This window comes from Protopterus annectens, chromosome 10.part0, assembly GCF_019279795.1.
Source record: "Protopterus annectens isolate FY-2018-M chromosome 10.part0, PAN1.0, whole genome shotgun sequence".
Classification (NCBI taxonomy): Eukaryota; Metazoa; Chordata; order Ceratodontiformes; family Protopteridae; genus Protopterus; species Protopterus annectens.
This window is the reverse complement of record NC_056744.1, coordinates 419171164-419184744: the sequence shown is the minus strand read 5'-3', so window position 1 is coordinate 419184744 and position 13581 is coordinate 419171164. Positions and strand designations below refer to the sequence as shown.

The 13581-nt window shown below is 39.7% G+C and overlaps 1 protein-coding gene across 1 annotated transcript in view; it reads left to right on the top strand.

The window, feature by feature from the left end:
- CDC73 (cell division cycle 73) overlaps positions 1-13581 on the top strand; it is a 2122897-nt gene that overhangs the window by 1595577 nt on the left and 513739 nt on the right. Inside the window, exon 13 of the mRNA XM_044085321.1 lies at positions 429-516. Within this exon, the coding sequence (XP_043941256.1) occupies positions 429-516 (88 nt within the window). The remainder of the gene's footprint in view (positions 1-428; positions 517-13581) is intronic.

Below are 13581 nucleotides of genomic sequence, written 5' to 3'. Positions count from 1 at the left end.
AAACTAAATACATTTTAAGAACGCCATCCCCTATTAACTTAGAACAGACGCACAAGACTGTGTACTTGTGCAGCAAATAGGAACAGCTGCTCTCCATTTCCAAGTGTGGCCAGCAAATAATTTTCTCCTCACAGAAGGGGCCAGTACATGCAAAACTTTCAAGGAGAAGGAAACCTGTTTCTTTGTCTGGGTCACTACAAAAGGATTGGACCATTTATCTGCTCACGTAATATGTACTACATATTTTGATTTTCTGAATTGAATTTCTAAGCTGGTTGGCTTGGCTGATTTAAACCTTTTTTTTGTGTAGTAAGTTAAAGCTGTATGTTGTAAAATGTCAAGTGTACGTTCTTAACTGCAGCTTTTGATTGAACTCCTTGAAAATTGCTGCCGTAGACTGACCTTCTCATATGATGTCTCTGTTACAGGCTCTCGAACTCCTATTATCATTATTCCAGCTGCTTTAACTTCCTTAATTACAATGCTTAATGCAAAAGACCTTCTTCAAGACCTTAAGTAAGTACCTCAGAAACATGGTATGCAAACTGAAGTAGAATGTTTCTGTAACTTTTGTAGAATGTTGACTGAGAATGGGGTTCTTGTCGATGCAGATGCTTACTAAAATCTTAGGGAAGGAAGAAATGGTATATTATCCTTTCTTAGAAAAATTAACCACAGAAGACAAGTGCCTAGTTAAAGTGAAATTATTTTTCGTTCATTTTCATTCAGCTTGATATCATCATCTGTCTTTTTACAAGGTGTCTGGTTTCTTGTCAATATATATTCATATGTGCCAGTTAAGGTTCAGCTACTTTTTCCATTCACATTTGTTGTAACAGTGGTAAATTGTAATGGAGTGTAGGAAAATTATAAGAAAATCCTACCCAAGCTAGAGTTTTCACTGTGATTCCTTAAAACCTCTTGTAAAAGAGGATAATGCAATGTATGCAAATGACCATTTAAGGACATCAGGTGTTTCAGCTATATGGCAGTTCTGAATGCCCATGACTTTTTTCTTTTTAAGTCTGTTAGTGGACAAATTCAGGCCAATAAAGCCAAACCCCACTAGCTGTGGTCTTCTTATGACTTCATCAGCATAGTATAAGTGGAATATTTAGCGAACCTTTCCAAATATCCCATTATCCTCTTTTTATAAGAGGTGTTGAGGAATCACACACTGAAAATCTCTAGCTTAGCTAGGATTTTCTTATAATTTTTCACTAATTGGTTAGGCTGTGTGTCCCGTTTACTCTCTTATTTAGTTGTTTGATGGGGTATTTTGCAGACACCTTAATGGTTATGGACATCAGCCGGGTACAGGAACCCTGTGTTTCTAAAGGTTGCCAGACAGTCCACTTATGCTGTGCTGGTGAGTTCTTGAGAAAACTGAAACATGAATGTTCACAGCTAGTGTGGTTTGGCTTTATTGGCCTGAATTTGTCCATTAACAGACTTAAAAGGAAAAACCTCATGGGCATTCAGAATTGCCTATATCTGAAATACCAGATGTCCTTAAGGGCTCGTCATCCTCTTTTACAAGAGGTTGTAAGGAATTACACAGTGAAAATTCTAGCTTGGCTAGGATTTTCTTGTAAAGTTTTATATGTATGTGTGTATATATGTAGATATATAGTAACTCATTTTTAGAGAATGTTGTGCAAGAAACAAAATGGCATTGAGATTGTCTATGTAGGATGCACTGTTAAGAGATATTAGCCATTATTACTAGTTGCTCATATTTTCAAGTTTACATTTATGTTTTCGTAATGTAGACATTAGTGAAGTGTATAGTTTAAAATGCCATGGTTGGAGATAGAAAAATACACTGTTCATGTGTAATGTAGTAGTTTATTTTTAAGATCAATTGTAGTAGAATGCTGGAGTTATTGATAGTTATTTGCTAGTCTGTCTTTCGGCTTTTCCCGGTTAGGGGTCGCCACAGCCGAACTCCGGTCCGCTAATGATTGGCAGTAGATTTTTATGTGCTGGCTTGCCGGGCCTAACGCACAACCTTCAACGAAGGAACGCCCATTCACGCATGTCGACACACAGAAGACGCTGTAAGTGAGAATCGAACATGCAACGTCTAACTGTGAGGCGACAACGCTACCGCAACCCCACCACCGCAGTATTGATAGTTATTTGCTGTTCATAAGTATTGATAGTTATTTGCTAGTACTTATGAATATATGTAATATTCCTATATATTAAAAACTGGTGGCTGTAACAAACTATGGTATAACAGATGAAACCGCAGACAATGGTAAAGAAAATGCATTGATATTTGTACTGTTATGTTGTACAACACGAGAGAGTTGCTTATAGTCTTAATTTTTCAGACAGTTTTTCATATTTCCAGAAATATTGTAATAACTAGGCAATCTCTCAGAAAGGAATTGTTTTTTTATTAGATCACTCTTGCAGTATTCTTAACATGTGGAAGTTTTGCCACAAAGGGTCCTGTCCATCTGATCAGTATTCTAAAGTTCAAGATCTGTCCCCCACAAGCCATATGTCTGCACTAGGCATGTGCTAAAGAGTGTTAGAATAAGAGGTACATACAAGCCACTCCATTTACAAAACTTTCTTGCTGCATTCAACTGTGCAGACATTTGTCAGTGCCATGGCCATTTTATCCATCCCATCACTTCTGGTCTCTAAAGCTCAGTCAGACAAGTACCTCTGGGGGAGTCTTCAAGTATTATAGAATTTGTAATTTTCTTATGTCTTTCACAAAAAAAATAAATAATTAAAAAAAAAAGGAAAGGAAGTGCTACTACAGTAGGCATATTCCTTATAGAGGCTACCACATTAACTGTTTTGTCTTGGAGCAGAACACAATGTTAAGTTCTTTCAAGTTTTATGTGAGTTTTGTTCCTAAAATTCTTTTAAGTCGCCTTAGGACCCTTGGCCATTTTCTGGAAAACAAGAAGTTGTCATTACTATCATGTACAGCTGTGTCATCTGCTTCTGCATCTGTAATACTTGACACTCCAGCTTAAAAAGAAGCAAAGGGATAAATCGCCAAAAGATATGAATTATTTTGAGTGCACCTCTTGGCAGATCATTTATGTATTTTCCCGTCAGATTTTATTATTTTTTTTAATTACTAATCATAGAGGCATGGACCTGTATTCAAATCTCAAAGCTGTGCAGGTTGTTGTGTGGAAACATGATCTGAATTGACAGGTTTTCTTACCTAGGCTTATATGGGTTTTGCAGAAGTCTACAAAACCAAGTACTGTGAATTCCTATCAGTCTGAATATTTGCACACTGAAATGAAGACAAGCAGTTGATGTCAATTTCAGGTTCCTGTGGTACTTGGCTATTTTTCATATTTGCTGTAAAGTTTTTCTGTACTGTTGTGGCTTCTTTGCTATGCTTCCAAGTAATCCTAGACATGGGGAAGATATTAAAGTAGGTGTTTTCATTTTGTTCTATTAAAGAAGCACGTTCTTCTGAAGGTAGGGGCTTAATTTTGTTTTGCAGAAATAGGTGGACTTATTTCAATTCGGGTTAAAGCACTTTTCAGTCCTTTTGAGTTGGAAATAGAGTTCTGCTTGTACTGGATTTGTCAGCTGAAGAGTATTACGTTTGCAGACTTGTAGGTGTTCAGAAACATGCACAGCGTTTCATAAAGTTAGGATGTCATTGGTTACTAATTCTTCCTTTAAGTCTAGACTTAAATGAATGCTGTCTTGAATCAGAATATATAAGCTTCCATAATTTTTATCTCTTGCATAAAAGTCAAGATGAAAGGTTTTATAGCATTGAGAACATAGACATCTGTTCTTCGAATACATCTCTAAGATTAAAAACATTTTAGTAAAATGTGACCATTTTTTCATGTAATTTGTGTCTTAGATTGGAAGCTTCATAATGTTCTCTAGTGATCCTGAAGTCCCTTTCATGGCTCAGTTCTGAGGTAATGCTGCAGCTCTTCTGCTTTCTTTTGAAGGGTCATTTGTGCTGCTGCTATGTGATCACCAACCAGGTCTGCTGTCCACATTTTTAAGCCTTATAGATTGTATTGCATTTCCATGATTAGCAGTGGTTTCAATGCAGAGTTTTTCAAAAGGATATTTTCTGAGGACCCTGATCCCATCTTTGGATTCCTAGTTTGGTGTCCTTTCCAGTCATTTAAAAACTATGTGGACAAAAATAACAAAATATTGGATTTACAGGTATTATAGTTGAGTTTACTCAAAGTAACATCAGATTGAATTATCCTTTCCTTACAGCCTAGATGTTGCACCTTCTTATCTTCATTATGGGGAGGCCCCAATAAGTGTGAAAGTACTTTGTATGTATAATTCTTAACTATTCATTTTTAATTTTATATGGGAAACACAGTGACCACAGGACATACAGTCAAGCTATTTTCGTGCAAATCAGTAGTACGAGAATAACATACTGGAAATATTTTGGATTTACTTCAAATGTGTGTGTGTTTGGGGAAAGGATGATTCTGTTTCTGCCCTGTACTGCTTAAGTATTTTTGTAGGAGACGGCCCAGAGTACTTTGATAATATTCCAGAGAAGCTGTAAGCTTTTGCTGTGGTCTCAGCAAGGCTCATTGTGCAGTTGCCTGAGATGCCTCTGCTTACTGTGCCTCATCATTTGAGAAGAAGAAAAGATTTAATTCAGGACCAGTATCTTACCTGCATTTTATAACACACATGGAAAGTTTTGACATCCCATGTCCTTCAGGGTTTTATGTCTCAGGTTCACTCATTGGATGTACCACTACCGTATTATAGTTGTGATTATCAGGAGTTAGTGTCCTTAGGTCCCTTGTAAAGTCAGAGATCCTGGCACCTGAAATACAGCTCACTGTAACCCTGTCATTGTTCAGCCCTGTGAGTGACCAGTCAGTATTTCTGAAAGTAAAAGTCCGCTTTCACTAAAATATTTGCTGCTGTTGTGGTTTGACAACATTGATTTTGTTACTGTTTCGAAAAAATCCAGTCTGCTGCTGCCTTTTGCAGCAGGGCAGTAACAAACATAAGTAGAGTGAGTGAGGACAGGGATGATTGTCTTCTGCCTTTATGGGGTTTACCAAAAACTTTTTTGAGTGTAAAGTGAAAGACTTCATTTCCGTAGATTAATGTTGCCCAATTTTGAATTTCTGGTCCAGCAGGAAGCCACTTCTGGTACAGGATGTTCTTCGTTTTTTGTTGAGTGTAAAGTGAAAGACTTCAATTCTGTAAATTAATGTTGCCCAATTTTTAATTTCTGGTCCAGCAGGAAGCCACTTCTGGTACAGGTTCTTTTTTGTGTTTTGGCAGGGATTCAGAACTTTTAGGGTTTTCCTTTGCTTCTATGTTTCTTTGACCATGAAGTTAGTATTGAAGTGGATGTGGGGAGAGCCAGGGGAGTGGAGGTTGACTTCTTACAGAAAAATGCTGTTTATTGCTGGCTTCATCTGGCTGGTGATATCCTTCCTTATCACCATTCCAGTATTCTTCACTCTTGGGATGGCCTGCTTGAGGATAGCTGAACTTCAGGCTAGTATACCAAAGCCTTTACACCTTCCAGTCACTGTATGTCTGATATATGTCCTTCATGCAAGGTGTAAGGTATATTCATGATGTAGGAGTGCTTAATCTTCAGAACTTCTTTGCTTGCCAGTCTGTATGCCATTCACTGATTTGTTTCAACTACTGAGTTTTGTAAAGAGAAGTGCCCTTCTAGGGTCTCTTCCTTTTCTTTTTAGTTTAGCTTGTGTCATTTAGGATGGGAAAATGTTAGTGTTGAAGGCAGTTTCCCCCTAAAAGATAAACATGAAAGTGCCTCTTTTTTAGGGGGTACTACACATGACAATTCGCACTGGGATTTGCCAGGCGTTTGTCCCTTAGATACTCTGCAGTTGTCGGTCATCTCTTTTGTATTTATTTGGAATAATAGTGGTTGATGCTTTTAGGTCAGCCCACCCCGATGTTCAGCTGCTGCTTATGAAGAAAGGTAAACTGATCCTACTACTGTCCAGCCTCCACCAAATGTCTCCATTGGGTTGGATGAAAAACTTGAGGACCGACCAGTGCCAGCGTCAAAACCCTCTGCTGAAACCCAGTTGGAAACTGACATGGAGCTATCTACCCGTGCATCCTCTGAGGCTTTGCCTATGTCTGGTGCAAGATGTGTAGGGGAAACCACAGTTCACTATTTCAGAGGAATCTTGGGTGGATTTCCTTAATACTTGTTAGGGAAGAAGTAATTGGTACCCTTATTGAATCTAGGGAGGAATCTGAACCTGCTAGATTTGTTAAAGCTGATATTCCTTTAAAAAAGCACCAGAAGGCTATGCGTGTTGCCCCTTTGCTAATGATCCTCAAAGAATATCAGGATTTTACCTAGGGGCTTTTCAGTACACCTTTGGCTCTTAAGCCTCCTCAAGGATGATTTGTTCCTGCTTCTGTTCCGTGGTCTTCCACTCCTTCCAAACATCCTGGGGTAGGGGGTTCCTTTCCTCTGATGAATTATTAGACTCTGAGGAGTCATTGACTTACTCTTCTCAAATCCACTCTCTTCTTGCCCTGGGGTCTGAAGAAGAGGATTCACTTTCTCCTGACTCCTCTATGGAAGAATTGTCCTTTGGGGGATACTGTAGTTTGTATGATGGAACACTTTACTTTAGACTGTTCCCAGGTTTCTGATGTTCCAAAAAGGTACTGTGAACTCTTGCAAATAGATTCTACTAGGTCTTCTGCAGTCCCTCCAGCTTTTGGATACTTTTACTGTAGCTCAGGCCCCTGATTCTCTACCTCTGGCCCCCCAAAAACCTGTCAGGTTCTATAAAGTTTCTGAGGCTCAGATGTTTCCGTATAAAAGCCCTTGCTCTGATCCTGCTGTTATTTCTTTAGCTACTGATAAACTATCCAAGTTGCTGTCCTCTTCTAAGCTTTTACCTTTTGATGAGAACAGCCATGCCACCTTTTGATGAGAACAGCCATGCCATGGACAGGTGTGGTTAAAAAAATTAATAAATACACACACACACACACACACACACACACACACCCCTCTGCTACTTTAGCTTTCAGGGCTATTACCAGTCCCATATAACTTATGTCCTGGCTACTTTCTCAATTTGTGGACATTTTGACTGGTATGCCTGATTTTGGAGGGTAAGACTTCTACCATTTCCCTTTTGAGCTGCTCTTCCCAGGTGGCTCATCAGTCTAGCATGTGTAGCTATGATGCTGCTGATGCCTCCTGTATGACAGCTGCAGCTGGTTATGTAATGAGGAGGTGTTCTTGGCTGTGCCCTCCAGACTATGTTTGAAGACATTAAGGCCAAATTATTAGTCTCCTCCTAGGCAACCAGAATCTCTTTTGCACTGCTGCAGCTGAATTGTTTTAAGACGCTTCAGGGTAGGGGTAAGGTTGTGCAGTATTTGAAACAAATCTTTGGTTGTCCTGTTCTGAAGTTTCAGAGAAGTTATCCATCTTAAGCCTTCCTTTCTTCGTAGGCACCCTAAACAGCCTGCTTAGGAGCAACAAGTCTTCTAGAAGAGTTTTTCCAGATGAGCTTTCTCAGGGTTCCTTTCCCTGACCGATCTGCTTCTGTCAAGCAGCCACTCCTACCCCTCGGTCAGATTCCTCTGTCCCTCAGGTTGACTCTCTTCCCGTTTAGCAGCAGATAGCCATGGGCACTCAGGTGCTTTCCATTATCCAGTATGGTTATTTTATGGTTTGGAAGTCCTTCCCTTCATTCTCAGCCCTTGTTTAGCCTCCTCCTTGTCAGCACCCACATTTTCCCTTAGTTCTTCAGGATATGAATGTACAGAGAACCATCCAGGTTTTTATTCTGGTATGTTTCTGGTTCCCAGGAAGAAGGGGGGTGGTCATGGAGGCCCATTCGATATTTGTCCTTTCTCAAGATGCCATCTTTCAGTATGCTGTCTTCAGATACCTTTCCCTGTGCTTAATCAAACTTCTGTGTTATCCCTGGATTTGAAGGATGCTTACCTCCACGTTCCTGTTCACCCTGTCTTCAGGAAGTTATGTTTCTTTGTTTCTTCCTCTCAGTATCAGTTCTCTGTTTTGCTTGTTGGTCTTTATACAGCTGTGAGCATGTTTACCAACTCTCTGGCCCCTGTGGTAGCCTTCTAGAAGACTTCAGATAATTCCCTTACTTGGATGACCTTTTGTTTCAAGTCCCCTCTCAGCAGCTCGTACTTCAGGTTCTGCATTTCACTGTGCTACTCCCATGGAGTGTGGGGTTCACCATCGATCTCAAAAGTCTGTGTTGATTCCCTCTCAGGGCCACGTGTTCCTGGGTTGCAGAATTCTGACTGTTACAATGTTGGCTTGACTCCTACCTGTCAGGGTCCTCTCTTTGACTACTTATTTCCAGTCCTTCCTGCAACTGTTTTCTCCAAGTTCTCGGGTATATGGCCGCCTCCATTCCCGTTTCCCATTGTCAAACTCGACCTGAAGAAATTTTAGTGATATCTCAAGACTGACTGGCTCCAGACTGCAATCCACTGGAGTTTCTGGTTCCTCTCTTGCCTCGTCCCAAGCTGCAGCTGTGCTGGTGGATTCACCAGATTTTACTGAATCCAGGTATGCCTTTTCAGGTTCCTCTCTCTACTCAGGAGTTGTACAAGGATGCTTCCAGTTAAGATTGGGGAGCCTCCTCCAGTAACCTCAGAATCCATGATCTTTGGTTCCGTCAACAAGTGGCATACCATATCAACATCAAGGAGATGTTGCTCTACTTCTAGATGCGGCTCTACTTCTAGCTCTCTAGACCTTTCACTCCCTTTGAGTTCTGGGTCCTGTAAAGGTTTTTCCAGACGATACCACGGTCATGTGGTGTGTTAAACAGTGATGCACAAAGTCTTACCGTCAGTGCAGTTTGGCTGTGCAGACTTTGGGTTTTGCAGTCTGCCATCACTTGGTTCTTCAGGTGGTTAACATTCCTTTAGGGCACAGTCATGTGGCAGACTCCTTGAGCAGGTTCAGGACAAATTCTCTGAAATGCTTGATTCACAAGCAGGTTTTTCTGCACACTGTACATTGATGGAGTACTCCTCAAGTAGATATTTTTGCCTCCTCTCTGAACAGACAACTTCCTCAGTTCTGTTTGTGTGCCAAGTCCTCTGGCTTAGAAAGTGGAGCCCATGTTTTTTTCTTGGAAGGGGATGTTTCTGTATGCTTTATCCCCCTCTTCCTCTACCACCAAAGGTCCTGCACAAGGCCTTGTGAGACAGGCCCAAAATCTTGCTAGCTACTCTCTTTTGGCCTGGACTGCACTTAGTTACCTCTTCTAGTTCATCTGGTCAGGGGCAGTCATAAGTTACCTCACAGGATGGATCTTGTCACACAAGACAAGGGATTTCTCAATATGCAACAAAGTCTAGAAGATTTAGGATCTTTGCCTGGAAGTGTTTACACTAGGCATTTTTATACCCCAAGTAGACTCCAAAGAACTTTTCCTCAGGTGGATAGCAAATATTGGAGGTGTGACGGGCAAGAAAAACGTAGCTGGGAACACATTTTTTGGGAGTCTGATGAGCTAGCAGACTTTAGGGGATTCCCTGCAGACTGCTCTGTTGGAGATGCTGGGTGAGCAGATTGGACTGACTGGGGAGACTGTTTTGAGTTATACTACAGAATTGGAATTGCCTAGACATAGTAAAACCTTGCTGAGTCTAATTATGGTGGCTGCCAAAAAAGCAATTACTAGAAAATGGAAATCCAAAGTCTAGGCCAACTTTACTAGAAGTAGTGAATATAGTAACAGAGATAAAACAACTGGAATTAGGATCTTTAGAAAAGGGAAGGAGCAAGCTATGTAGAAGAAAATGGGAATTGTTGGAAATAATATATGCAGAGCAGGAATGAGGTTTGAGGCAGGATTGATGTTTTATAAGTTCATAGGTTCATAGGCAGGTACTAGGCTATTGGCCCTAGGGCCTATATAAGCCTAGCCAAAAAGGTACCCTGGCTTTCGCCACCCAAGAAAATGTATTTTCCTGTGCCCCTGTCGAGCAGAGCCACAGAGGTGATCCCTGGGGTGAATTTTCTATTTCCCATCCAATCATCAAGATTTTTCTTGAATAGTGCTAATGAGGAGCTTTGTTTGATGTGTAATGTTTGCCATTAGAGTTGTATCAATGGTGTCTGTGATGAAAACTGTTTGCAACTAAAGTAGCATCATTTTGTATGTTTTTCATCTATAGAAATGTAAGATTGCCTTTTTCATATGTGAAAATTTAATAAAGATGTTTGGGGGGCGATGAGGGATTTCTCATTCACCCAATCTTTACCCACCCTTCACTTCACAATTTAGGTGACAGGGTTTTGATTCTTTGGACGTGCTTCAGTTTTTGCAGGAGGCCAGAAAGCCCACTACTAGAAAATCCTGTGACACTAACTGGGAGATTTGTTCTGTTTGGTGTCTCAAGCATGACCTGGACCACATCTCACTGTTGCAGTATTCTGCTTCTCCCACGTAACCCCTTTTATTTTCTGTTGCTTTCTTTCTGGCTTGGGGGGATCTTTCTTGTTTTCTCCTCCTCCTTCCCTTCCTGGATGTATATGTTATTGCTTTCCTCTGGGGTTGTCCTTGTTCTTCTGGGGCACATCAGTTTTGAGGATTAAGCACTTCATCAAATTATGTACCTTACACCTTGCCGAAGGTGTAAAGGCTTTGGTATGCTGGCTGGACATTTAGCTATCCTTGGCAGGATATCCCAAGATTGAAGAATACTGCAATTTTTAATTTCTCCAAATCTTTTGAGTTTCTAATACCATGACTGGAATAGACCCCATTCCTAAGTCAAAGCACGACTAAAGTTCATGAAATTAGTATTGTTTCACTCTTTGATGTTAGCCAAAAGTGCTCTTCTTAGCATCCGCAATGTGCCCAGTAATAACTCTTTCTGCAATTCGTATGGTGTTACTTGAATTGGTAATGTATCTAAATACTATTGTAAATACTTTTTATAAGACCAGTTGCTCCTACTACTATTGGAACTGTCTGGGTATATTTCTTCCACGTGGCTCTCATTTCTGCCTGCAGATCAAGGTATTTTATGACTTTGTCTCTCTCTCTATGCAAGGCACTGTAGTCACTAGGTGTGGCGAATTCAATGATCAATGCTACTTTTTTCCTCTTTTCTTGGACCACTATATCCAATTTTCTAACCTCTATCTTTTGAACTGTTGGTATTGGGTGATCCCATGTGATATAAACTTCACCATTTTCTATGATTCTTTGTGGGTCATGTTTCCAGTGTTTTTCAGCCACTTTGATACCATAATGTTTGCACAATCTCTAGTGTAACAGTCTCTCCACATTATTATGCCTTTCAGTATACAGTCCCTCTGCCATTAGTGCATCACAGCCAGCAACAAGGTGTGTGACTGTTTCCAATTCAGTTTTACAAACCTACATATGTCTGTTTCTCTCACATGTTCAATGGACTTTGTAAACCAGCATGTACGTAGCCCACTATCTTGGGCTGCCAATATTAACCTTTCATTTCTTGATATGAATTCACCTCTTAACCATTCCTGCATTCGTTCTTGATCAGCATGAGGCTCTTTCAGACGTTTTCTGTACTTGCAACTATATTTGTTTTTACACATTTCTTGCCTACTCATCTGGTCCTTCACCTTATATTCTTTCTTTTGTTTTTTAGAAATTCAGTTGCTGCCTGTTTATCTACTTCTGGTTTGATTTCCATTCCTGCTTGACGTCAGTATGCTTCTGCTAAATTAAGCAGAGATGTTATCTTAAGACTTATTCTCCTCATGTTTCAAAACTTTCACTACATTTGGATCCTGTGAGGTCAGCAGATGCATGTGGAGTCCCACAATTGCAGATCTGTACATGTAATCAATTTCAAGGAGGCCCATCCCTCATCCGGAGCAGGGAATATATAATTTTGGTATACACTGATTTTTATAAATCATTTGGTGGGCATGAAGCATCCTTCTTGTTTTAATATCCAATCTATCCAACACTTTTTGGGGACAGTCAGTTACTTCAAAACTGTAAATTAGGACAGGAAGAGCAAATTGATTTATGGCTTGGGTCTTGTTCCTAGATGCCAGTGCTGTTTTCAGGATTAATTTAAGTCTTCTAAAGTACTCCCTACTGAGCTTTATTTGCATTTGTTTACATTTTATTGCTGATTCTTCATCAATTCCCAAGTATTTATACACTCACTCTTAAGTTCTTTTATATCACATTCTTGTCCCAAACTGGTGCTGCTGTTTTTCTTTTTTTAAAGGTTGCTTTTGCACATTTATCAAGATCAAATGGTATTCCAATATCATCCGAAAAAGTTTTGACAACCTGCAGCTTTGCTTTCATTTCCTCATCTGATAAGCTATACAGTTTTAAATCATCGACAGAGAAGATAAGTCATTAGACTTTGTTTTCTAGAAGTGAGAAGCAAGACGTACTATTATGGTAAGATTTTACACAACTGTAGTTTTCAGCCAGTTTCTTTTATCTGGTTGAAGCATGACCACATTTGTCATTGATCAAGAAAAGGGGAAGTGCTCTTGTTGCAATTTCTTTAAACAGTTATACTTTGTGGAATCTGCTGATTTTTATTTATAAATTATTTGCGTAATTTCCCTTGCTGGTCTTCTTATCGACCACATTTACGTGTATACCTGTTTACACTGAAAATATTATTGCCCCCCCCCCCCCAAACTCAATCTCTAAGTGTCCATTGCGCACCATAACCCTTGACTTTACCGAGTACAGCTGTCATCCTGGCATTAAAGGTTTATATAGTTAATTCATTCATGCCTGCATCCACTTATGCTGATGAGATGTTAAGCATTTCCATACTTTCAAGTTAGGATGCAGCTTCTTGGATCCAGCAAAGAAAAATAAGTCTTAAATGTGAAAGCAGTGTTATAAAATGAACACGTGAAGGAGTGCTTTGATTGTTCAGTTAAAAGTATTTCTTTCATATTTATGTGGCATGATTGTAGAGTAATTAATTCTTCAGTGTCACAGCTGAGTTAAAAGCACCGAACACCAAGTTATTTGAAGTGCTCCACAGTACAGGGTGGGGTACAGTACAAGTCCGTCTGACCTTCTGAGTTAATAGCTGTAGGTATGATGCTGGGTAGACCCTGATGAGCTAATTTGGTCTTAGGTCAGTAATTTACTGACTACTGTTCACTTATGTTTCCATCTTAGTCTTGAAAGGATGTTTTTTGAACTTTGATCATGCATGGAAATTGTATACCCATAACATTTGTGACCATTTCATGTAAAATATTCTTTCCCAAAAATGAGGTTGCATGCATTTTTGGATTGATGATGTGAGTACATGTGTGTTTGTGTGAACACACATACAGTGGATATAAAAACTGTACAGACCCCTGTTCAAATGCCATGTTTTTGTGATATAAAAAAAATGAGACCACAATAAATCATTTCAAAACTTTTCCCACCTCTAATGTGACCTATAACCTGTACAATTCAATTGAAAAACAACTCTGTTAGAGGAAAAAATATAAAAAAAAAATGTACAATAAGCTGGTTGCATAAGTGCACACCTTTAAACTTGTACTTTGTTGAAGCATCTTTTGATTTAATT